Below are 22,989 nucleotides of genomic sequence, written 5' to 3' on the forward strand. Positions count from 1 at the left end.
AAATCAGTGTTTACCCATCCACTATGAAGATATCTAAAGCTGCCAAAAAGTAAGTTGTCTTTGTAGAATTCATTTATTTTAATAAGAAATGGTGTCCTAGGCTAGACATCTTGAATGTAACAAGGCATTGAGAGGTCCACCTTTCTTAAAGTTAGTGTGACACCCCAGCCACACACACTTCATTACCTATTAATTAAGAGAACTATAACAATGTTGTGGCATTATTGGCACCATTACTCTCATTTTGTTTAGCTCCCTGGGGTGAATCTAGCCCTGAGCTGCCGTGCGTGGTGCTCAAAAGGCTTTCCATACACAGTATCAACCTCAATTTGTTAACTAAAAAACTGGATTTCAAAATCTTTTTTGACAAATTCTTCAGTGTTTATATCCACTACAAAGATATCTTGAGCTGCCAAAAAAAGTGAGCAATCCCTGCTATAGGGCCTAAGGCACAGTAGACTGTCTTTGCAGGACTAAACCATTTTGGGATTTTATTTTAGAGCACTTTCCGTGGAAGATTTCACAACAGAAATAATTAATAATGCGTTGATTGTCTTGAATCTTGCTGGGTATGTTAGTGGAAACCAAAGGGAGCAAACTGAATTTGGGTGCTTTGTATGATGATGAAAGCTCAAGCATAAGTTTCCAAAGAAGTCATTAGAGTTTTAAGGTTTCTGATGAAAAGCCATCACAAGACTTGAGTTAACTTCATGATTTGTCATGTAGATTTACAGTTCTTTGGTAATTGGGGCTTGAAAGCAAAAGCATTGGTGTTTGTAGGTAGCTCGTGATAGGAGAACCTTGTAGACAACTTAAATTTCTGGTCCACCACCCAAAAGTGAGGACTACCATAAGGAGTTAAAACAAAAGGTTTGGTAATCACTATACTCAACTTTGAATTAACGGGTCGTTATGAAACCTATTGGCTAATTGTGGGAACAATTAAATTTGAGGGCTACACTGAAGTCTAACATTTACCAGGGATTTGACTGATTGTCTTAGAAGTAAACCCCTAAAGAAGTCTTTTGTATTAGGGCCACTGGTCTGAACAATAATGGGGCTATAAAAAAGGTTACAATGAAAGGAACTTGAGGCAGACTGACTTGAATGATTGTCATAACACTTTGTAGTTATAGTTTGAAGCCCAGCAAAAGTTGATCCATTTTAATATTAAATTACAAGTTACTTTTGATTAATTAATTTGTTTTATTTGTTTTCATACAGAGGACACACACTTCTCCAATGAGATCCACCAAACATCAAGGTCACTCTCTGAGACTTACAAGATCACAGTATCTGTGCAATGTCTACCAGTCACCAAAAATGTAGATGTCTCTCACTGATGCAACAGTAGGTAGTTCTTGCATGTCGGTTTTGTTTTTTTAACAAGGATCATAACTTCGTATAATTATAGCCCAGATTCAGTTTGATTCTGATGAAGTAAAGATTTCACTCGGGGAAGTTTCCATTCTGAAAATGTTGTTGAAATTCTTTGTTAGTATAATCCTTACGGGAATAGTGTTCTCCACAGACTTTTTGTTGGGAGGGTGGTTGACGTCATCGAATGGTTTGTCAACGGCCCTCAGTGCGAAGGCAAAGATTGTGGGGGGGGGGGAATATGCTAACCAATAACCTTTTTTTAAATTTATTTTAATTTAAAGTCTAATAAAACCAAAACATACAGTAAAGCTCAAACCAACGAAGTGCGTCTGTGTGATTTGTGTAGCAGCGTTCTTGTTGCCAGACTATTTATTGGACTTACAGCGCCAATTTGATGTTGACATTTGATGCCACACTTGTGCTGTTTACTGGGGCTGTCAACTAAGCTGTGTGCAAGGCTGGTCTAGGGTGGTCACAATGCAGTCTGCGAGCTCCCCAACAACTACTCATTTCAGTGTGTGCCTGGCGGGAAAAAGACTGTGTAACCAGCAGTCTGTGGAACTTATAACCAGCATTGCGCGATGAATTCTTTCATGATTTGTCAAATGTTGGCAGGCGGGCCATCAATTACTTTAAAAGGGTGGCCAATTCTTTGACAGGGCAGCCTAAAATTAAGCCCGCCTTTTCAAAACCCATTTTCAAAACCCACATAAGACTGGGAGTTCACAAAACATGTTATTTTATTTGCATATGTAGAACTGCAGGTCTACCAAGTCAACAATGTTGAAGTCCGGGAAACACCAGTTTGCATCATCAACCACGTGCCAAAGTGTCGGCAGCATAGATGTCCAACAACAGTGAAGCTGATATTTAAGTAACTTAAAGTAAGTCATCCTCGTTTTGGTATAGTGGGCCTTTTTCAGCACTGTATGTGTACACAAAGTAACATGCCAAAACGCTTAATAGATAATGTTGGGGAGGTAGTGGCCCTGCTCTACCAGCCAGGCTTCTGATGGATGATACCCAAGCCTACATCCGTATGGACTGTAAAGGAGGTAACCCTGTTTCAGAGTAGGCGGCAACAGCCCCTGGAAAACAGATAATTTGTACCCCACACCTTGAAGTGGCCTTCAGGCCTTGTGTAGGAACACGTTGCCTTGGATCGGTCAAAATGGTCTTTGAAAAGTGTTTGAAACCATTTGATATAAAATGCATATGGTTAGAAAGATGTTTTAAAAGTAGAGTACAATGATCCACACAAATTTGCCTCGAAATTGCAGGGTTTTCCTTTTACTTTGTGAACTAAACACGGTCGCCCATTTATGGGAGTCCAAAATTTGGCCAACCGTGTTATTTGACGAGGTAAACGGAAAACCATGCAACGTTGAGTGATACTTGTGTGGATCATCTTATTCTACTTTTAAAATATCTCTCAATCATATGCATTTTATAACAAACGGTTACAAACGGTTTTCAAAGACCAACTCGACCGATCCAAGGCAACGTGTTCCCTTAAACCTAGTATGAGATTCATTACCAAATTATTTTCAATGGTTTATTCTTTTATGCATATGTTGAGATACACCAAGTGAGGAGACTGGTCTTTGACAATTACCAATAGAGTCTAGTGTCTTTAAAGGCAGTGGACACTATTGGTAATTACTCAACATAGTTATTAGCATAAAAACTTACTTGGTAACGAGTAATAGGGAGCTGTTAGTAGATAAAACATTGCGAGAAGGGACGTAGTTTTTGAGAAAGAAGCAATTTTCCACTAATTTGATTGCGAGACCTCTGATTTAGAATTTGAGGTCACGAAATCAAGCATCTGAAAGCACACAACCTTTGTGTGTCTATAAAACACGAATTTCAGAATATTGTTGAAAAAGTTACTTTTATGCATTTTTTTTCAACAGAAATGCTTGATGCAGAGCAAACAACCTCCACTGACATGACAAAGGCTTCAGGGTGTTAAAGATGTCAATGCTTGGGAACACCAAACGTCTTCAAGACATCCTGCTAGTCAAGGGATCTTGGATGAACAACCAAGACATCTGTTATGTTTTTTAAGATTTAAGATGACTCAGTGTTATTTTGATGTAAACTTAACTAGTTGTAAGAACACCATTGCGAGAACGCCGTGTTTGATTAATGGGCGGAGTTACGATTAGTTTAAAGGGGCTTGGACACATGCGACCAAGGCATGTGGAGTCCCACTACCGGCCAGGCACACTTGGTTGTTGATCTTAAAGGTGCATCAGGCTCTCCTTAGGGAGATGGTTCTGGTGTTATCACAAAATTGGTTGGCAAAAGGGAGTAGTTCCTGATTCTATTGTGAATTTGGGTCTATGGCAATCAGGGTGGTGGACGACAGGACCCCTCCGAAGGGGAGCTGCAATGGCCTTGACAATCTCCGAGTACACGATGGGGCTGGTATCCTGGGACCTGCATGTGGTGGCCCTGCTTTCTACTAACCTTACCAGGATGAAATTATGCGCTTGTGAATGCTGTACTTACAACTACAATTTTTACAATTAGTTGTAATAAGTGAAGACTATTAATATTTATGCTCAATTTGTTTAATTCGGGAAGAATTATATTCCATATGTTTGCTTGTGTCTTTCCAACTGTTTATTAAGTAATTAAAAAAATACACCGTTAGTTTTTTAATTTAGGTTGACACTCGAAAGAAAGAGTTGCTGCAGAATAAATCACCATCAAACAGAAAAATGAAAATGGCATTCCACCGTTTTTTAATTCATTGTTGCCCAAGATTTAACTTCCGGTAATGTAAGGAAATCACTTTTTATAAAAAAGGATACAGCAATATCATGGCTTAAAAACACTTATTTAAAAAAAATTGAATAAAAAAATACAAATGGCTCAAAAGGGCTCATTTTTAAAAATTTGCCACAAAAAAGTGGTCCGAAATAGCTTTTAAAAAAAACAAGTTTAACCCCTTGCAGTATTTTAAACCAAAAATCCTGGCTCAAAAAGTCCCATTTTAAAAATTTTGCCAAAAAATACAATGGTCAGAAATCAGTCAAAATTACAAGTTTAACCCCTTGCAATTTTTTAAAACAAATTTCATGGCTCTCTCTCAAAAAGCCAAATTTAAAAAAATATATATTACGGTCCAAAATTACTCAAAAGAACAAGTTTAACCCCTTGCAGTAATTTTAACAAAAAATCCTGGCTCATTTTTAAAAATTTGCCAAAAAATATAATGGTCCGAAATCGCTCAAAAGGGCAAGTTTAACCCCTTGCAGTATTACTAACAAAAAATCCTGACTCAAAAAGTCCCATTTTTAAAAATTGGCCAACAAATTTAATGGTCCGAAATCGCTCAAAAGAGCAAGTTTAACCCCTTGCAGTTTTATTAACAAAAAATCCTGACTCAAAAAGTCCCATTTTGAAAAATTTGCAAAAATAAAATTATCCAAAATTGCCCAAAAGAACAAGTTTAACCCCTTGCAGTATTTTAAACCAAAAATCCTGGCTCAAAAAGGCCCATTTTGAAAAGTTGGCCAAAAAAATTAAATGATCCGAAATTGTCAAAAGAACAAGTTTAACCCCTTGTAGTATTTTTAACCAAAAATCCTGGCTCAAAAAGGCCCATTTTTAAAATTTGGCCAAAAATCATAATGGTCCGAAATAGCTTTTAAAAAAACAAGTTTAACCCCTTGCAGTATTTTTAACCAAAAATCCTGGCTCAAAAAGGCCCATTTTTAAAAATTGGCCCAAAAATATAATCGTCCGGAATCACTCAAAATTAAAAGTTTAACCCCTTGCAGTTTTTTTTTAACAAAAATTCTGGCTCAAAAAGTCCCATTTTAAAAATTTGGCCAAAAAATACAATGGTCAGAAATCAGTCAAAAAATACAATGGTCAGAAATCAGTCAAAATTACAAGTTAAACCCCTTGCAGTTTCTTTAACCAAAATTCATGGCTCAAAAAGGCCCATTTAAAAAAAAATTCAAAAATATAACGGTCCAAAATTACTCAAAAGAACAAGTTTAACCCTTTGCAGTATTTTTAACCAAAATTCCTGGCTCAAAAGGGCACATTTTTTAAAATTGGCCAAAAAATAAAATGATCTGAAATAGCTATAAAAATACAAGTTTTACCCCTAGCAGTTTTTTAACCAAAAATCATGGCTCAAAAAGGCCCATTTTTAAAAATTTGCCAAAAAATATAATGGTCTGAAATCACTCAAAATTACAAGTTTACCCCTTGCAATTTTTTTAAACAAAATTCATGGCTCAAAAACCCAAATTTTTAAAAAATTTTGCAAAATATATTACGGTCCAAAATTACTCAAAAGAACAAGTAATTTTAACAAAAAATCCTGGCTTTTTAAAAACTTGCCAAAAAATATAATGGTCCGAAATCGCTCAAAAGAGCAAGTTTAACCCCTTGCAGTATTATTAACAAAAAATCCTGACTCAAAAAGTCCCATTTTGAAAAAATTGCCAAAATAAAATTGTCCAAAATTGCCTAAAAGAGCAAGTTTAACCCCTTGCAGTATTTTTAACCAACAATCCTGGCTCAAAAAGGCCCATGTTTAAAAGTTGGCAAAACAAAATAAATGATCCAAAATCGTTCAAAAGAACAAGTTTAACCCCTTGCAGTAGTTTTAACCAAAAACCCTGGCTCAAAAAGGCCCATTTTGAAAAAAATTCCAAAAAACAAAAATGATCAGAAATTGCTCAAAATAACAAGTTTAACCCCTTGTAGTATTTTTAACCCAAATTCCTTGCTCAAAAGCCCATGCATGTTTTTTCTGGTCAAAAAAACACTGAGCTCACAAGTTTAACCGCAAATAAATTTTTTTAGCCACAATTCTTCTACCAATTTTTCACCATCACAAATGTTACACACAACAGGTTGTCACGTACACATTAGCTTTGACAATTATTCCAAGGCAAGATGTCCTTAGTAGCTGCATATGTGGTGCTTACCACTTTGTTAACAAGGCTGAGTTCTCTAGGATTGCTTTACAGATTGATGTCCAGTTAATCAATGCTCAACATGGTTTCATGAGTTGGTTTCTGTAACAGTAGACAAAGTAATGTGAAATGAATACCAGGTAATTCTAAGTCTAAACCATAGAAATAGAATCATGGTTTAAACACAACAGCAAAGCCCACTTTTGTGGTCTAGAGGCCAATTTCATAAAATGATAATCAGGAAATTCCCACTCTGTAAATGTTCCTTTTTCATTGCATGTGTCCATTCTTATGGTTTAAATAAACCTCAGATGCAAGTTTCTTAAGAAGAGTTGGTGGTCCAGTGGAAGGACTCAGTGACCCCAGACACTATGGTCCTGGGTTCAATTCCCACTGCGTTTTATTTTTTATTTTTCATTGCCTGTGTCCATTCTAAGGGTTTTAATTAACGTCAGATGCAAGTTTCTTAAGAGGAGTTTGTGGTCCAGTGGAAGGACTCAGTGACTCCAGATGCTTGGGTCCCTGTTTCAAACCCCACTCTGTTACATTTTCTTTTTCATTGCCTGTGTCCATTCTAAGGGTTTTAATTAACGTCAGATGCAAGTTTCTTAAGAGGAGTTTGTGGTCCAGTGGAAGGACTCAGTGACTCCAGATGCTGGGGTCCCTGGTTCAAACCCCACTCTGTTACATTTTCTTTTTCATTGCCTGTGTCCATTCTAAGGGTTTTAATTAACGTCAGATGCAAGTTTCTTAAGAGGAGTTTGTGGTCCAGTGGAAGGACTCAGTGACTCCAGGCGCTATGGTCCTGGGTTCAATTCCCCTGAGTGTAACTCTGGGCTTTTTATAAAAACGAATTAAATTGAAAAAGTAAAATTTTAGCAAAAGGAGCTTTTTCTTTTTCTTATTCTTATTCTAGTTTCCTAAGCTCGGACCTCAGGTTCGGCGTCCACGCACTGGATTTGAACCTGGGTCAGTTGGTTCCTAACGCACGGTCTACCCTGTTGAGCAATCGGGTCCCCCCGTCAAAATGTGTTTGTTTCTAATATATAAAGAATAAATTTATACTTAGAAAATTTTCTTAACTTGGCTCAGTGCATTAAGTATACAGCAGGCGCAGGAGTCTAATGACTAGGTATTGGGACAGGACAAGGTAAGGCCTATGGGGAAAGTCTTCACTCATTCAGCTCATTACTAAGTAATGGGATGAAGTGACTGGAGATTGGATGGGGTTTTGGTAGTGTCTTCCAGGGGGAAGTTTGTACTTAGTAAGTTTCACTCTTTCAGCTCAGTGGTAAGTAATGGGATGAAGTGACTGGATGGGGTTTGGGTAGTGTTTGCTAAGGGGAAGATTGTAAATTCTGGACATGTTAGAAATGGACACAGGCAACTAAAATTGGTTTACTAGATTTCTGACACCAGGCATAAAAAATAAGAGATCGCTGTTTATTTACACAAACGTGTTTTACAAAGTGTTTCATATTCCAACCAAGAGTTCTGAACAGTCGATACTAATTTATTACAAGCAGTCGATACTAATTTATTACAAGACAAATAAGCGTTTGTCCCAAATAAAACAAAAACTCTTTCTATTTGAGTGTAGGGTTTGATTAAGTTCTGATGAAACTTAAATGAAAAGTACATCATTGTTTCTTGGAAGAATAAATTAACTCCCATCCTCTAGTTTAACAATGAACATAAAAACCAATGTCATCTGGGTCACAGTTTTAGTGTTGAATGTTTTACAGTGATTTTTTGCATGTTCATATTTGGCTTATTTTGATTGTGGAAACCAACCAAACCGATCTTCTAAACAATATTTTCTTGAATTCAGATGGAATTAATTCTGCAACTAGGAGGATTATACTAGTATATAGACTTTAAATAAGTGTATTTTAGGTTTAAAATTTTCTTATAACACCAAAACCCTTCGCACAATGCATACTAATGAATTTGTGATCATAAATTTTGCTTTATAGAATTTCTCTAAAGATTAACTAATTCCAGTCATCCAGAACGGTCACAGTTATCAAGGTTGTACAGAGAATAGAATTTTTCAAGACCATCAACATTTATTTTGAATTATATCGTCACCTCCCCTTTTCACTCATTTTTACAAAAAGGGATATCTCATTGAGGTAAATTAGATAATATATTATTTCATATTGAATGAAAAAGTGGTGGCTCCATCTGGAATTTTTTTCCAATATAATAACCATTATGGATGGCCATAATTAATGCCAATCTTACCAGCTCCTTGACTCTCATTTCAGACATTTCTTGTACTAATGATAAATGTACGTGTAGTTGATGTCAATTGAGCAGCTTTCTGAAAGACAAGACAAAAGATTGGCATAGTTAATCAATCATGAAAATAATGCACAAAAATGTTTGACTAAAAACTAAGACGCATTGAGTAAGGTAGCCCTGCATCATTTCACTTTTGTATTAAACCACAGAACAGAGGAAGAGTCCTGTATAAGATTAGCCCTTACCTTGGTTGAAAAAAAATTCTCTTACATTTGTGCCAAACTAAAATATTCCAAAAGAAATGAACTACCCATTGTGATTCAAATAAGTCCCCATAGGTTAAGACCAGAATCATCTTTGGTTTACAATTTATTTACCTTCATGGCCGATGCCTTCAGTTGATTTCATTCAAATAAAGCATGAAAAGACAAAAACATTTTCTAATGTCCCTCAGCTCTGATCGAGATAACCTTGTTTACTATAGGCTTTGTTAGGTGCTTCACTTTTTCCCTTAAAACAGAAAAGTTTGTTTTATGGGAAGTATTTCTAGAGGTTACCTCTTCCCAAATATTCAATCCAAACCTAGGTCATTTAAAATGTAAAATAAATACACATCTTACCTCTGATTAAAGTTGTAATTGTAGATGGCTGATTTCTCTGAAGGTGAACTTCTTCGTGATTTGTAAAATGAGGAGTTGTCTTCAGATATGTGAACTCCTGAAATAAAAACCAAAGATTCACACATTATACAAAGATTGCTACAAGGGGCAAGTCCAGCAATTTAATCAAATTTTGGCAAAACAAATTCAAAAATCAAAAGGGTAACCCTTACAAATACATCCCCTACAACAAACTTCTGATTCAAGGGAAAATGAGACAACTCAAGCAGTTGAATCAAATTTGGGCAAAAAATCACAAGGGGTTATGTCTAGTAGTTGAATCAAATTTTGGGCAAAAATTAATAAATAAAACAATCAAAAGGGGTAGTAAAACCAGAGGTTTTATCAAATTTGAGCAACAAATCAAAGAAACAAAAATAATAATAATAACTTTCGATTTATATAGCGCCTAATAATTAACACGTAATTCTCTAAGCGCTTTACAAAGAAGTACACTATATAAACTACAACAACATAAATATAAGGGGACAATAATAACACCACTACAAGCATAACGACACAACAATACAAGAAAAAGGGGCAAGTTCACCAGTTTAATAACATTCAGGCCAAACATGTGAAAAATCAAAGGGGTTACCAGCAGGGGGGGGGGGGGGGGGGGGTTACAAGTTAAATCAAATTTTGGCCCCAAATGAAGACAAAAAATCGCAAGTTGGTATTCAACTAGTCCGGGCTGTTTTTTTTTTTATTTGGGCCAAAAATTGAACAAAACTGAAGGGTTTATCAAATTTGGGCCTAAAATTTAGAAGAAAAAACCCTGGGTAAGTCCAGCAGGTTTGGGCCTATAATTGTAACAAAAAACACAAGGGGCAAGTCAAGCAGCTTAATCATTTTTTGCAAATTATTTTAACAATCACAGGGGGTAATTCCAGCAAATTATCCAAACTTGGGCCAAAAATGAAAAACAAACTTGTTTCTTTAAAGTTGCATCAAACAAAACATTTTTGCTAAGTTTATTTTTACCTCAACGTATACACATCAGCCCTCCATTCAGTAGAGCGTGCCTCTACCTGGGTTCCTTCATTCAGGCCTCGTTGACGAACTGACACTGTTGACTTAGGAGCTGCTTTGTGGGTGACAAGCGCTCCTTAGGAGATGCAGTTGTTAGACCACCTTGCAGTTGGGTCCTATGTAAAATAAAGCAACTATTCTAGCATTAGTCTTGCTTTGTTCTTATTGAACAGAGAATGATTCTAATGCAATAGTGATTTCTCAATGGACTCATGATCTTAATTAAGTACACCACTCCAAGCAATCTATTTTAGATTCAAATTTGGTCTATTCATCGAGGTAAGGTTTATTTAATAAGCAGGGCTACTTGTGAGGGTCCAGGGATCCCAGCCCAATACGCTCTCATGAGGGCCATGGTATCTCTCTTTTGGAAGGTTCCTGTCCGCCACCCCAAGGCAATGCCTCGAGACAGTCCCCAACTGTAGTAACAATGTCCACTAGCCAAGGGAGTAAAGACTAGGGACTACTCACGTTGGCCGACCAACTGTGCAGTGAAATTTTTCGTCAAGTCAAGTCAAGTCGCAAGTCATCTTTGCTCAAGTCAAGTCACAAGTCAAACTGAAAGTCAAGTCAAGTCACAACTCACAAGTCACATAGTATCCCAAAATAAGCCCACTCTCATGAAGTTGTGACAAACTGAAGTAAATTCAAATCCTTTCTTTGACTACCTTTGTTTTTACATTTGCCTCGAAAATAGGCAAATTTCACTAACCCCAAGAGCAAAAAACATGGCAAAACCACCCTAGAACATTACATGGGATGTTGCAATGGCAACAAAGTTAGTTCCTAACAATTTTTCCTGCATTTGTTAGTTTTGGGCAAAGGTCCATGAAATATGAAACTAAGAGAAGATAATCTGGTTCTTTTTTACTGTGGCCACCCTATGCATATTGAGTTGATTGTCTCATTCTTTAACGTGACTGGGCAACAGTTGGCGCCATAAATTTTGCACCATTTGACTGTTGCACAATTTGTGCGTGTGCAATAAATCACGCAATAGAGATTGAGTACTACGATTCCTGCAAGACCAGCGTGTGATGACAAACTTTGGAGGTAGGGTGTACCTGCACAAAATTGTAATAGTTATTGAAACTTATCAAGGATTAGAGTAAGTTATGCCTTATTATTTATAAACCAAGTGAACAATTTGCAAACAAGCAATCTTTTGGCCACAAAGGGCGATTCAAAATAAGTTGTTTAAGGGCCCTTTCAAGGCCTTTGGTAAAGTGGGGGATCGCAAAAACGTGTATCATGAACTTCATCGATATATGTACCTGTATGGAATTGTCATCAAACTGCGCAATTTTGCAGATGGGCAATCTTGAATATACATGTATGTAGAATCCTATAACAAGTGAACAAATTGTGCAGACTATTCCCCCTCGTCACAGTTTAACGAACAATGCTGTGATGATAATTGCGCCCATATAAGTGTACATGCCTTTCCTATACCTGCCGATAGGTGGCGCTCTAATGAGACATTTCAACTAAATATGGTTTGATATTTATATACAGTCCCTTGCTCTTAAGAAGTCTTATTTGTATAGAATGGAGCAAAAATGGCGATGACATCATTCATGATGAGGAGTTAGGAGTACTACAATCTCCTTTACATCCAGGATGGAGAGCTACACTTAGCTCAATGTTAACTTGCCATACAAATGTAGATCGTCTCACCCTGCAACCACAACAAATAAATATTACCAATTGGGAATGAAATTATTTTAAATTGGAAAACATTAAATCTATAAAATCAAAGATATTAGAATCACAAGACAACTACAATCTTATGTTAACAATAGAACACAATGTTATTTCGAAAAAAATGTTCTTTTTTTCCTTCTCAGATTTCAAGGAAAGTTTATGTTAGCTAAACCTTTGAAGGGCAAAGTCAAAAGTGATGAATTCATAAACAAAAATTCTTGCCAAACATACCTTGAAGGCTTTAGTTCTATGCAAATGGTCTGTGCTACTTTTAGAAGTTAGATTCAAACCAATGGGTGGGATACCAGACACCGACACCCTGGGGATTACAACCTGTAGCTACATCTCCATTTAAAGATATATGCCTCTGTACTAGTAGCTAGTCTTAAAGTAGTGAACAAGATGCGGACATTTTTTCAAAGCATATTATTAGTCGGATACCAAATTTAATGACGTACTTGACACACGACGGTCTTCAACCACGACGACAATAATTACCGCCAACATTTTCACCAAAACCTCCGAACTTCACTACCATATTACACAAAAAATACACCCTTTTAACACCTCACCATGTTAATTTCATGTTTCTTTGAAATTCTGCAGTGAACGTTCTTGATAGGCTAGTACAACTAGGAGAGTATTTTCTGCAATTCTTCAAAACTGTGTTTACAAATCTTGCAGGATCTTAGAGACACACATGTGCTCCGGCCATTTAATTTTCCTTGGAACACCCGCTGTCTACAAAGTAACACAGAGGGCGGTATAACGTTTTGTTGGAGGGACTAAACAAATTGAGTCAATAGAGGGCGATATAATATTTTTGACAGCACGGAGTGACATAAAGACGCAGCGCGTCCAAATAAAACAGCGCGCAATTTCCTTCGAAATAAAGGTATCAAAATGAAATTGTGCTTGTTTACTACCCTAATCCCCTTTGAGAGTCATTCCCAAAATGAGTTCTCCATCGGGAATTTGTTTGATTCCCAAATGGAAGCAGGATAATGGAGTGACGAGACCGCCACCGGCAGGTGCGACTCGGGTACGGGAGGCACAGCCGAGTGTGTTTAAAAAACTTTATGACAGAGGAGATTTGCCTATTGTTCTCAAACATGATTCTATGGGAAACAAGATCATATGGAAGGTACTGTGTACTGTCAAAAAAGAACATTCAAATTAATTGTTTAAATAAAACTGTAATAGAATAATTTCATTAATGGATTGACAACTTGTATCTTAAAATCTTACTAAAAAAAAACATGTGAAGTTGATCAATTTCACAAAGAAACCTTGTTAAAGGCAGTGGACACTATTGGTAAACACTCAAAATAATTATTGGCATAAAACCTTTCTTGGTGACGAGTAATGGGGAGAGGTTGATGGTTTAAAACATTGTGTGAAACGGCTCCCTCTGAAGTGCCATATTTTTCGAGAAAGAAGTAATTTTCCACGAATTTGATTTTGAGACCTCATGTTTAGAACTTGAGGTCTCGAAATCAACCATCTAAACGCACACAACTTCGTGTTGCAAGGGTTGTTTTTCTTTCATTATTATCTCGCAACTTTGATGACCGATTGAGCTAAAATTTTGACAGGTTTGTTATTTTATGCATATTTTTATGATGAGATGCACCAAGTGAGAAGACTAGTCGTTGACAATTACCAATAGTGTCCACTGCCTTTAAACATAAATGTTACTTTTTCCATTTGGGGGAAATTCCAAGTAAAACAAGCTTCACGAATTCATGAAAAAAGAAGCCGAGAAAGGAATCGAGAACTTGTCTTTATCAAACAAAGAGGACTACTTGACTCTAGTTGCGATAATAACGTAATACCCTCCTCCGAACTAACCTGACTCGTTATTGTCTGTTTCCAGGTGGAGATTGAAACACTCGACTACCATCACTTCCTTCCAGTTTTCTTCGATGGATTGACAGAGATGGAGCATCCGTATTCATTCTTTGCCTACCAGGGAATCCGTGACCTCCTGGAACACGGAGGGATCAAAATATTACCTGTTGTGCCGCAATTAATTATCCCAATAAAAGGTAACACTACTCTACCAACTGTCATGGGAACATCAATTTTGATCAAACAAACCTTCATCACGCCTTGTACATGTTGTAGGGGTGGGGTTGCAGTGCAGGAGGGGGGGCGTGATCTGGGCTCAATTTCACAAAGAGCTAAGATTGATCTTAACTGTTCTTGATCTTAAGTTGCATGATGTTAGTGATTGTCACAATACTAATCATTATGGCAATAATGAAAAAGCGGTGAATCTTAATAAAGTGCTGAGCTATGTGAAGTTGAGCAATGTTTTCTTGTAGATGCCTGAGAAATGCTTCATGCCTGAAGGCTTTCTCAGATTCAAATGTGGTGGTGAAAAATTACCCCTTCCCTAAAACTACATTATTTTCCAAAGGGGGTCGTTTCTATAAACAATGTTATGTGTTGACAGCTCCCCTCTAGTTCAAGTTGTTATGGTCATTAACTTATGATGAAAGCACCAAAAGAACACCCTGCCTTTAACACTACCACATTATTGTAAAGACTTTGTCATTTTCTTCTTTTGTTTTCACTTGTATGATCAGAGGCTTTGAACACCAGGAATAAGCAAGTTGTATGCACCAGTTTGAAGGTTCTAAATCGATTAGTTGCATCGGCTGATTTGGTTGGTGAGGCTTTGGTTCCATACTACAGGCATATTCTCCCAGTTCTCAACTTGTTTAAAAATCAAAACAGTAAGTATTATGCCATAGTCACCCATCTTCTAAAAAGAAATGGAAATTCCAAATTTGTTTACACAAATCTTTTTCAACATTTGTCTCATTTTCTCCCTATGTTTTGTGACAAGTTCAAATATTTGGGTTTATAATTAATTTATGAGTAAAACAAACCAAAAAGACCACTGAGCTTGCCAAGTAGCTAGCGGCAGGTTAGATCCTGTATTTTACCAGCAGGTGCCACAAAGATTATATTTGTAAATGTGAAGCGGGGATCAAGACCATTTAATTGTGTTGTGGGTAAAACTCAACTAATACAGTTCCATGCAATCCTAGAAGAAAATGCATTACACATAATTGTCTTAGGGATAGTAAGACACTTGCAAGGAAGTCTCTCTTGTGCTACCAAAGTATTCATTTTGATGTCGTGCAGTTGGTTGCCTGTAATCACTGACAAAGCCCTTAAAATCATCTCTTCTTACACAGTGAGTTATTTAGTTTTTACACTTTTGTTGTTGTTCAAATACTAGAATGATGTAAATTGATTTTTGTATGTTTATTGAATTTCTAGTAAATCTGGGAGACGGTATTGAGTATAGTCAGCAAAAGCATGAAAATCTTGGTGATTTGATCGAAGAAACCTTGAGTACATTGGAGCAATACGGTGGAGATGAAGCATACATGTACATTAAGTACATGGTTCCTACCTATCAGTCATGCCAGGAACATCCCTGATGAATTGTCAAACTTTCAGATCTGAATACATTAATATGGATAAAGTTGTATTAAATATGTACAAAGAACCTACCTATTTATTCCTGATGAATTTCAGATCACCTTGTATGAAATATGAATATTTAATGTGTTTACATACAACACATTTGAACTTGATCATAGTGCAATCATTTCTATATCCACCCAATTAATCAAATTGAGGCTCAAAGCACAATAAAAATGTCTGCTTGTTGTACACATGCATCGTATTTTGCATAAATTTGAATTGGGAGTGAAATCATGGGTCAAAAATCACCTTTCAAATGTTATCTTTGATTTATGCAAAACAAGAATTGCTTGCCTGATGAGGTTAGTTTAATCTTAAACAAAGGGCAGATGGTCTGTATGTTATTAACACCTTTATGCATATAACAGGTCAAGAATGGAATTGAAATAATGGGGTGGGGGGGGGGGGAGATCTGGGACACTAGTTGCACCAGGTATGTTTCCATTGTTTACTTTGTGCCGAGCATGCACACATTTCCAAGATGGATTTATCCGGTCTGCTGCCACCTAGTGTCCCCAAAAGTCTCCAATGGGTAGATATTGTTTTAGTTGAGCATTTCAATGGAAGAGTTTTTATAGTCGGGATTTTGTGCCAATTTGTATGATTTTGTGAGGATATGTCTAATATTATATACCTAAATAAGGATAATAAAATATGGTACGAAAAATAGAGATGGGTACATCACGTGTCACAATCTAGTTTTTTTTTTTGCAAGGTTAACTTGAAATAAGGTATTAATAACCCATTCACGAGTCAGACTTAAATATTTAGATGCCTTGCTCAGTCACAAGTGAATGCTGAATTTGAATTCCTTGGACTAAATACAGAGTCGCTATGTCTCATGGTTGGGATAGGCTTTAATTACAAGTGAGATGAAACAACAATGAAACACACATTGCTGAGGTTGCAATGCACAAACTTTCTCAGAACCATGTTAGAAACACTAACGTAGTCAGAGGAATTCAAATTCTGCACTCACTTGTGACAGGACGAGGCAAGGTACCAGACATCATTCAGTTCAAACTTTCAAATTACTTCAAATGCACTAGTTGATCTGAATGGAATCCACTCTTATATCAGTGCGTATTTTATACTTTTTCTCGCCAACTTGTTTTTCACAAAACAAAATGTTCAACAAATTTTTACCATATCACCGTTCTAGAATATTCAAACTGGGTATAGTACAGTGAACTAATCAAGAGACCAATGACGTACCTTCACTTTATTGAAATAAGAAACGGTTTCAGTCAACAAATTTTTTAAACTTTTTTAATGACGAATAATATCAAAAACGTTTTCAATGAATTAACAATCAGTTTATGATAAATTGTAAAAAATAACAAATTCCTTGTATTCAATGCTATTAACAATAATAGTTTTAAGTTGACTTTTGGTAGCCTCCTGAACTCACTACAACAAGGGAAGTTGTTTGTCTCGAGGATTGCAAACATTTGTGACTTGTTTTGTTTCTTCTGTTTTTTTTTTTATCAAAAAGAAAAAGAAATTTCTCTTCATGTATCTTGACTTAGCAAAACAACAGGTAATGTTTTGTCAAACCAGGAACTGGTTCAACATTAACAACTTCCTAGATGTTCCGGAAGACTATCGTCCAAATAAAGCAAAAAATGACAACTGGAAAAAATGCTTAACAAAATTGATGGGTTTCAAGTAGATTGGATTAATCTGTGCAGTGCAATTAATGGGCAACTTAAGTGTTTTTGACTATCATGGTCAGGAATAAGAATCAAGTTGATGTGGTAAAAGAATCGGAGCTGTTCTGTAGAGACTGATTTATGAACACAGGGATGAATGGATTATCAGGTCGAGGGAAAACTAAGTGGATGACGTGAATTTATAACAATCTCCAAACCATGGTTAACAAAAACAACCTCGTAAAGCAAAGAACATCATGAATGGTAACATTTATGGGAGTTTTCTTGTTTTTTTGAAAATGGTTTTAGGAATTGAAATGGTGCATAAAAAGAAATGAAAGCAATAACACAACAGTCACCCTGAAACTTTGAGATGGAAATTTCCAGTTGCCATTTACCTTTTGGTTCAACTTTTGCTTTAATGAGTCTTTAGAACTGGTGTTAAACTACCAATAGTTCAAATCTTTCTGAAGCTCAAAAATCCACTGAAATTTCTAACACTACAAACAAATCATAAACGGCTACTTAAGTACAATATTCCATACAAAAATACATGAATATACAACCTTTTTATGCTTGTCAGAAAAACAACAGAAACAAATCTACAAGTTAATCTAAAGTAGCTAGCTACATTTCTATTTAATTGTTTATACCCATAGAGATTATCATTAAGTTCTTATTTGAATGAACAACATTGTGGGTGTCGTTATTCGATGCATAGATGGATTTTTATTCAGAAAAAACACAATGTTTTTGTATTAAAATCAATTCTTGTATTGCATTCTTGTTTAAACTTTTATTTCAATAAAACACCACAGCCCCTGTACTCGGGAAGTAAAACAAAATACTAAGAAAAACAACTTGCAAATTGGAGAACAATTAAAAGGAGATCTTGGAAGCAAATCAATGTCAAATATTCCGAGTTAATTATTGGAAAACTTTTGTGTGAAAAAAAATACTGAGGGAAATGTATGTGAATTGGTGGATTCTAAAATGATGAAAAATATTCAGTTATCACACTTCGACCTTTTATCTTTACATTTGCTTCAAGAATATTAATTTTGTTAGACTCTTTCAGGAAAATAATTGTTTATAAATTTAATTGTATTTCCATTAAATCAAACATCTAAAATTCAGAGAAAAAAGTTCATTGGTTTTAGAGAACACTTCAGAAACTGCAAAGGGTTAAACGTGTAACAAATAATAATGCATCAAATGAGAATAAATAATGTTGCATAAATGTTGCATAAACTAATATAATGGAGAAAAGCTGGTTATATAAAGGTAACGACCTCAAGCAAGATAAATACTGGTATAAATACAAACAAAAACGCAGGACAAAACAAAAGAAAGTAAGAATAAACATTGACGGATGACATCACTTAATTGAGGGCACTCTGTTTCAGTTGAAATAATACTAATACTTTTATCAATTACCAATTGTGTTGTTTTTGTGTGAAAAGTTTTTGTTTTTGAAAATGGTAGCCTACTTGTGGCATCAATCAACATGCCAAATGTATATTTTTAGTAAACAGATATTCTTTATTCAAGGGTGACCCAAATTACCAAACTCAGATCAGTGTCACAGAGCGCCCTCAACAACCAGTGTGTATTTTTGTAAAAGGCACATCAGCACAAAACAGACTGACAAATCTTCAACTTGTCAATACTGTATGTACATTTTTCATGTCATCACCATGTACATACCCTGACTTAAGACAAAATGTGGTAAATGTTAACGAAACGTTTGTTTTCTTAAAATGTAGTTTTTTCTTATGTATTTTTTTTTACAAAGTACAAAAAACATGCTAGTCAAATCATTGGTAATGCTACAGCAATGTATATACTGGGAAAACATATACAAACCCAGTGATTTATAATACTAGCAGAATAGAATATAACTAAAGTTTGAAAATGGTCTTAAATATGTCTATGAAGCGACCCTGCTTTATCCTTATGCTGTTGGTAAATCAGAATGTCTGCTTAGAGCAACTTGGCTCTGGCTAGTGGCTGAAGCAGCAACATTGAAGTATGATCAAAGCGATTATATAGCCAAAGCCACAAGCGGAAGCACTCTAACAAAAAATAACCTAAATGACGGATTTCTCCAGAATAAAATTTCTTTCCAATTTCTCAAAGGTAATAATGATTATAACACTAGTATTGAAAATCTTTTTCTGATTGTTGAAGTTGGAACAATAAATTGATTCTGCTATAAAGGCTTTCTGCCCCCAAAAATGTGAAAACAAGCTACAAAATGTAACAAAACGAGATATGAAATTTGTCGCAATTTTAAGAATTGAATTGAACATCACTCTTCTATATCAATATTTAGCCGTCATTTTATAATTCAACACTGAGTAAGAAAATGAATGGACAGAAATAAATCTGTCTTGATTTTAGAAGCTTTTTCTTTTAAACGGTTGAAATTTCTTTGCATACTTTAGTGGTGCATGTTTTCATGAGGAGAACAATTTAGTTTTGCATAAACATCTTGAGTCAGAAAATAAACTCTTGGTGTTTTGTTTTGGTTCCCAATGAGCAATGCATACCCTGTAATAAATGCATACAAGTCTGGTAATGATTCCCGTTACATACAAACTAATCAGGAAATTATTGGCATTGAGTAAGGAACCAGATTTAGGTTCCTCTAGCCTTACATTTAGATAAGTAAATTTTCAGAAATCAAGTTTTACATCAGCAAAGCGCCTGCCGCATTTAAAACCAGAGCTGGAGGCTTGGTATCAAAATGGTAGACAGAACCTATACCCTTAGTTTTTGGAAGGGCCTTTAAAACTAAAAAATCAATACAGTTGGTGTTGTTTAAGCCAAAGCTGAATCAAAATCTGCTAAAGTCTGATTGGAAAACTTAATAAGTGCCATTGGTGGCAACATTTCTTGATTACTTTCATCGTACCAACTGTTTATTTTTGTGGTTGATTTTTCAGTTCTTGGAGTGACTTGAAGCAGGGCAAGACAGTTAATGGATATATGTTTATAAATGTTGCTTAAATCTCTACAGATGACTAGTAATAATACGTATAATGACTGAAGCTGCTAATCCTAATACCCAAAACTACAAACAAAGAGTAATATAATGATGAATATAAACGTAATTTTTATGCATATTATTGTCACACACTCCATCTATAATACATAATGCATAATGCGAGATAAATGATGGTTTGGCTTGTTTTGATGCACCAAAGCAGAAATTTGTTTATACTTTTGATCATATTTAGAGTTCCCAAAATGAGTATGATCAAAGAGTATTCCTACCGTTAAATATTCTGAAAACTTCAACATCTAGGAAAGAAACCCTGATCTCTATGGGATATAATATCCGCAGTCGTGCATCAAAATACAAATCTTAACCAGGCTTGGCATAAACAATTGGCTTTCAAACCAACTCAATAAAAAAAATTAAAAAAACAAAAAAACCTGAACTTTACAATCTTCCTTTAACGTCCATCATTTTACAGTCAATCCTTTAGTCTTATAATGCTTATTAAATCAGCCTTCTTTTTTTAACACATACCACTTTAAAGTTTTTGTTTTTTTTTGTTTTTTTTTCAATATTTTTTAAGTACAAATGCTTGCTTGTTGTAAGGGCATAAACCCTGTAAACAGTATGTGCAATTATGGAAGCACGTTGACTTATTGTTGAGTAATACCTACTTTTTAATAATACTTTTTTTTTAACGCAAATCTTTGCAAGGGTTTCAACCCAACAAACAAATTTAAAATTTAGTCCGACATCTTTCTGGAAACTCTCTTAGACTCTGGAACTTGAACAAATATCTACCCTTTCCAAGTTCATCTTTCTTCATTTTGTTTAAAGAATTAAAACTTTTTATTCAAATCAAAAAAGATTTCATTAAAAGTTGTCTCGGACACTTATTTGCCTCCACTAAACCAATAGCATTACCACATTTATGACTGCCGAGTTATTATTACTAGAGTGTAATTCCAAATTATCCAGGTGGAAGTCCATTCTTCCCTGCAAAATTTCCCATTTTTCGGGAAGCTTAAACCCGCAGCTGCCGGAGGTGCATATTATTCTCACAGCGTTCCCCTCCAATTCATCCCTGAGAAGCTTTTGAGGCAGCTGTGGCATAGTCATGTGACCTTTCAGTATGCAAATTGCCCTAAGGATGACATCATCATCATCTGGTATCACATGATGACTGCCAACCTTACATTTCTGTACAATTTTTATATTTTTATATTTACTTATTGCCTTTATCCAAACAACCACTGTGGCACCATCTTCTACACCACCCACAGAACATAAACATGACCACTTTTGTAATCTAAGAGTGACAATCAGTCACAGGTAAATTCTTAATGGGTTCAACTCCCAAATCACAGCATAATAATCAATAGCTTCATCAAGTTTTGACAGAAACAATTATTATGCTACAACTTTTAAGGGATAGAATCCAAACCAAAAACCAAAGCAGTTTTTAAGGCATGTTCTTGAATGACATGACAATGAAATGAATAGAGTACTCACCTGTGGTGAACTACACATCCAGTGCTTGCGCGGTTGAACAAAGTGCATTGAAGGAACTTACATCAATATGCATTTATATTTAGTGTCGAAATCAATCTCCAACATTAAATCAACTTATACTATAGTTCAATGTGATGATGTAGAACTTTCTCAATACAAGAATACTAGCTATCTTAGAATCTGCCATTGACTAGGGTTAGCAATTTGATTTGAGTTTGTATTAAAATTAACAGCAAATCGTTGGGGTAAGTGTTTAGCAATGATAAATGCCATACCATTCATTTCTATGTTAACATTAGGCACTGTATTAAGACAACTTTGTGCAAGAAAAATAACACCTTTGATAATACTGCGTCTGTCTAACACTTCGGGGGTTAAAATTGCTTATGGGGGTAATAGTCATAAAACCACCCTTGTGGGGTACGATCATACACTCATTGGAACTCTTATCCAAATGTGGACATCAATGGCCCGATCAGGAAATCCATGGATTCGGGGATTGCATGCAGCTAATACAAAGTTAACCCCCATGTTATACAACTCATAGCAAAAATAAATGGAAATTAACCTTGCACAAATTGCAACCTTTGTATTAATTAATATTAAGTAATTAAAACTACACGCAAATTTGGCTATTTGGAATAGGCCCAACTTATCACAGAATGGCAGCCCCAGTGTTCTCTTAAGCATAAAGCATTTGTAAGATGTTTAAAAAACAAAGTTTAACTTTTTTTATGAATATCAACGTTTTAAACATACATATGCAAATGCTCATCAAGACATCACTGGACTGTCCCATTGCAACAAAGTAGGGCTTAATAGGAAGACATTACATTGTTTGGAAAAAAAGTTAATATGAAAACAACATGTTACCCAAAGTAAGGATTATTTAAGTATTAGGCAATTACAAGACAATAGAGCGTATGCTAAGCACATTACTTTTCTAAGATGGTTCAAGGCAAATAAAAGTGTGAGGTAGATGCAGATTTGTGAGCCTGATTGACCTAAAGGGCTATATGACCTCAGAGGTTACATGACCTCAGAGGTTACATGACCCCAGAGGTTACATGACCCCCGAAGGTTACATGACCCCCGAAGGTTACATGACCTTGGAGGTTACATGACCACAGAGGTTACATGACTCGGGAGGTTACATGACCCCGGAGATAACATGACCCCAGAGGCTATCCAACCTCACAAGGCATTTGACCTCAGAGGTACCACAACACTGAAGGCTTTCTCTGCATTTGATTATTTTCCTTATTACCATAAAAGCAAAGCTGAGAATACGCCCTATTGTAATTTCAGATACGTTTTGCTTTTTCTAGTTTGGGAAAAAGTTCCAC

General features: G+C 35.7%; 1 protein-coding gene and 2 long non-coding RNA genes across 3 annotated transcripts; 2 read left to right on the plus strand and 1 right to left on the minus strand.

Moving 5' to 3' along the window:
* Positions 1 to 3,631, plus strand: LOC117296314. Its single transcript, XR_004519740.1, has 4 exons — positions 1 to 49; positions 1,225 to 1,350; positions 2,137 to 2,264; positions 3,297 to 3,631. It is a non-coding gene; the product is annotated as an uncharacterized LOC117296314 (long non-coding RNA).
* A 2,681-nt stretch (positions 3,632 to 6,312) lies between these two features.
* On the minus strand, positions 6,313 to 9,281 carry LOC117296881. The gene is made up of 3 exons (XR_004519809.1): positions 9,197 to 9,281; positions 8,577 to 8,655; positions 6,313 to 6,431 (listed from the first exon to the last, which is right to left on the minus strand). It is a non-coding gene; the product is annotated as an uncharacterized LOC117296881 (long non-coding RNA).
* Positions 9,282 to 12,819: 3,538 nt separating this feature from the next.
* Positions 12,820 to 15,843, plus strand: LOC117296880 (parkin coregulated gene protein homolog). Its single transcript, XM_033779978.1, has 4 exons — positions 12,820 to 13,115; positions 13,848 to 14,019; positions 14,563 to 14,712; positions 15,266 to 15,843. Exons 1-4 carry the CDS (start codon positions 12,927 to 12,929, stop codon positions 15,427 to 15,429), a joined length of 675 nt encoding a protein of 224 aa, XP_033635869.1. The 5' UTR covers positions 12,820 to 12,926; the 3' UTR covers positions 15,430 to 15,843.
* The last annotated feature ends 7,146 nt before the right edge of the window (positions 15,844 to 22,989 follow it).

This window comes from Asterias rubens, chromosome 11, assembly GCF_902459465.1.
Source record: "Asterias rubens chromosome 11, eAstRub1.3, whole genome shotgun sequence".
In the NCBI taxonomy this organism is placed as follows: domain Eukaryota; kingdom Metazoa; phylum Echinodermata; class Asteroidea; order Forcipulatida; family Asteriidae; genus Asterias; species Asterias rubens.

Coding starts and splice junctions, on each gene's coding strand:
- LOC117296880 (XM_033779978.1), top strand. CDS start 12,927: ATGAGTTCTCCATCGGGAATTTGTTTGATTCCCAAATGGAAGCAGGAT. Junction 13,116..13,847: donor GAAACAAGATCATATGGAAG/GTACTGTGTACT, acceptor GTCTGTTTCCAG/GTGGAGATTGAAACACTCGA. Junction 14,020..14,562: donor ATTAATTATCCCAATAAAAG/GTAACACTACTC, acceptor TTGTATGATCAG/AGGCTTTGAACACCAGGAAT.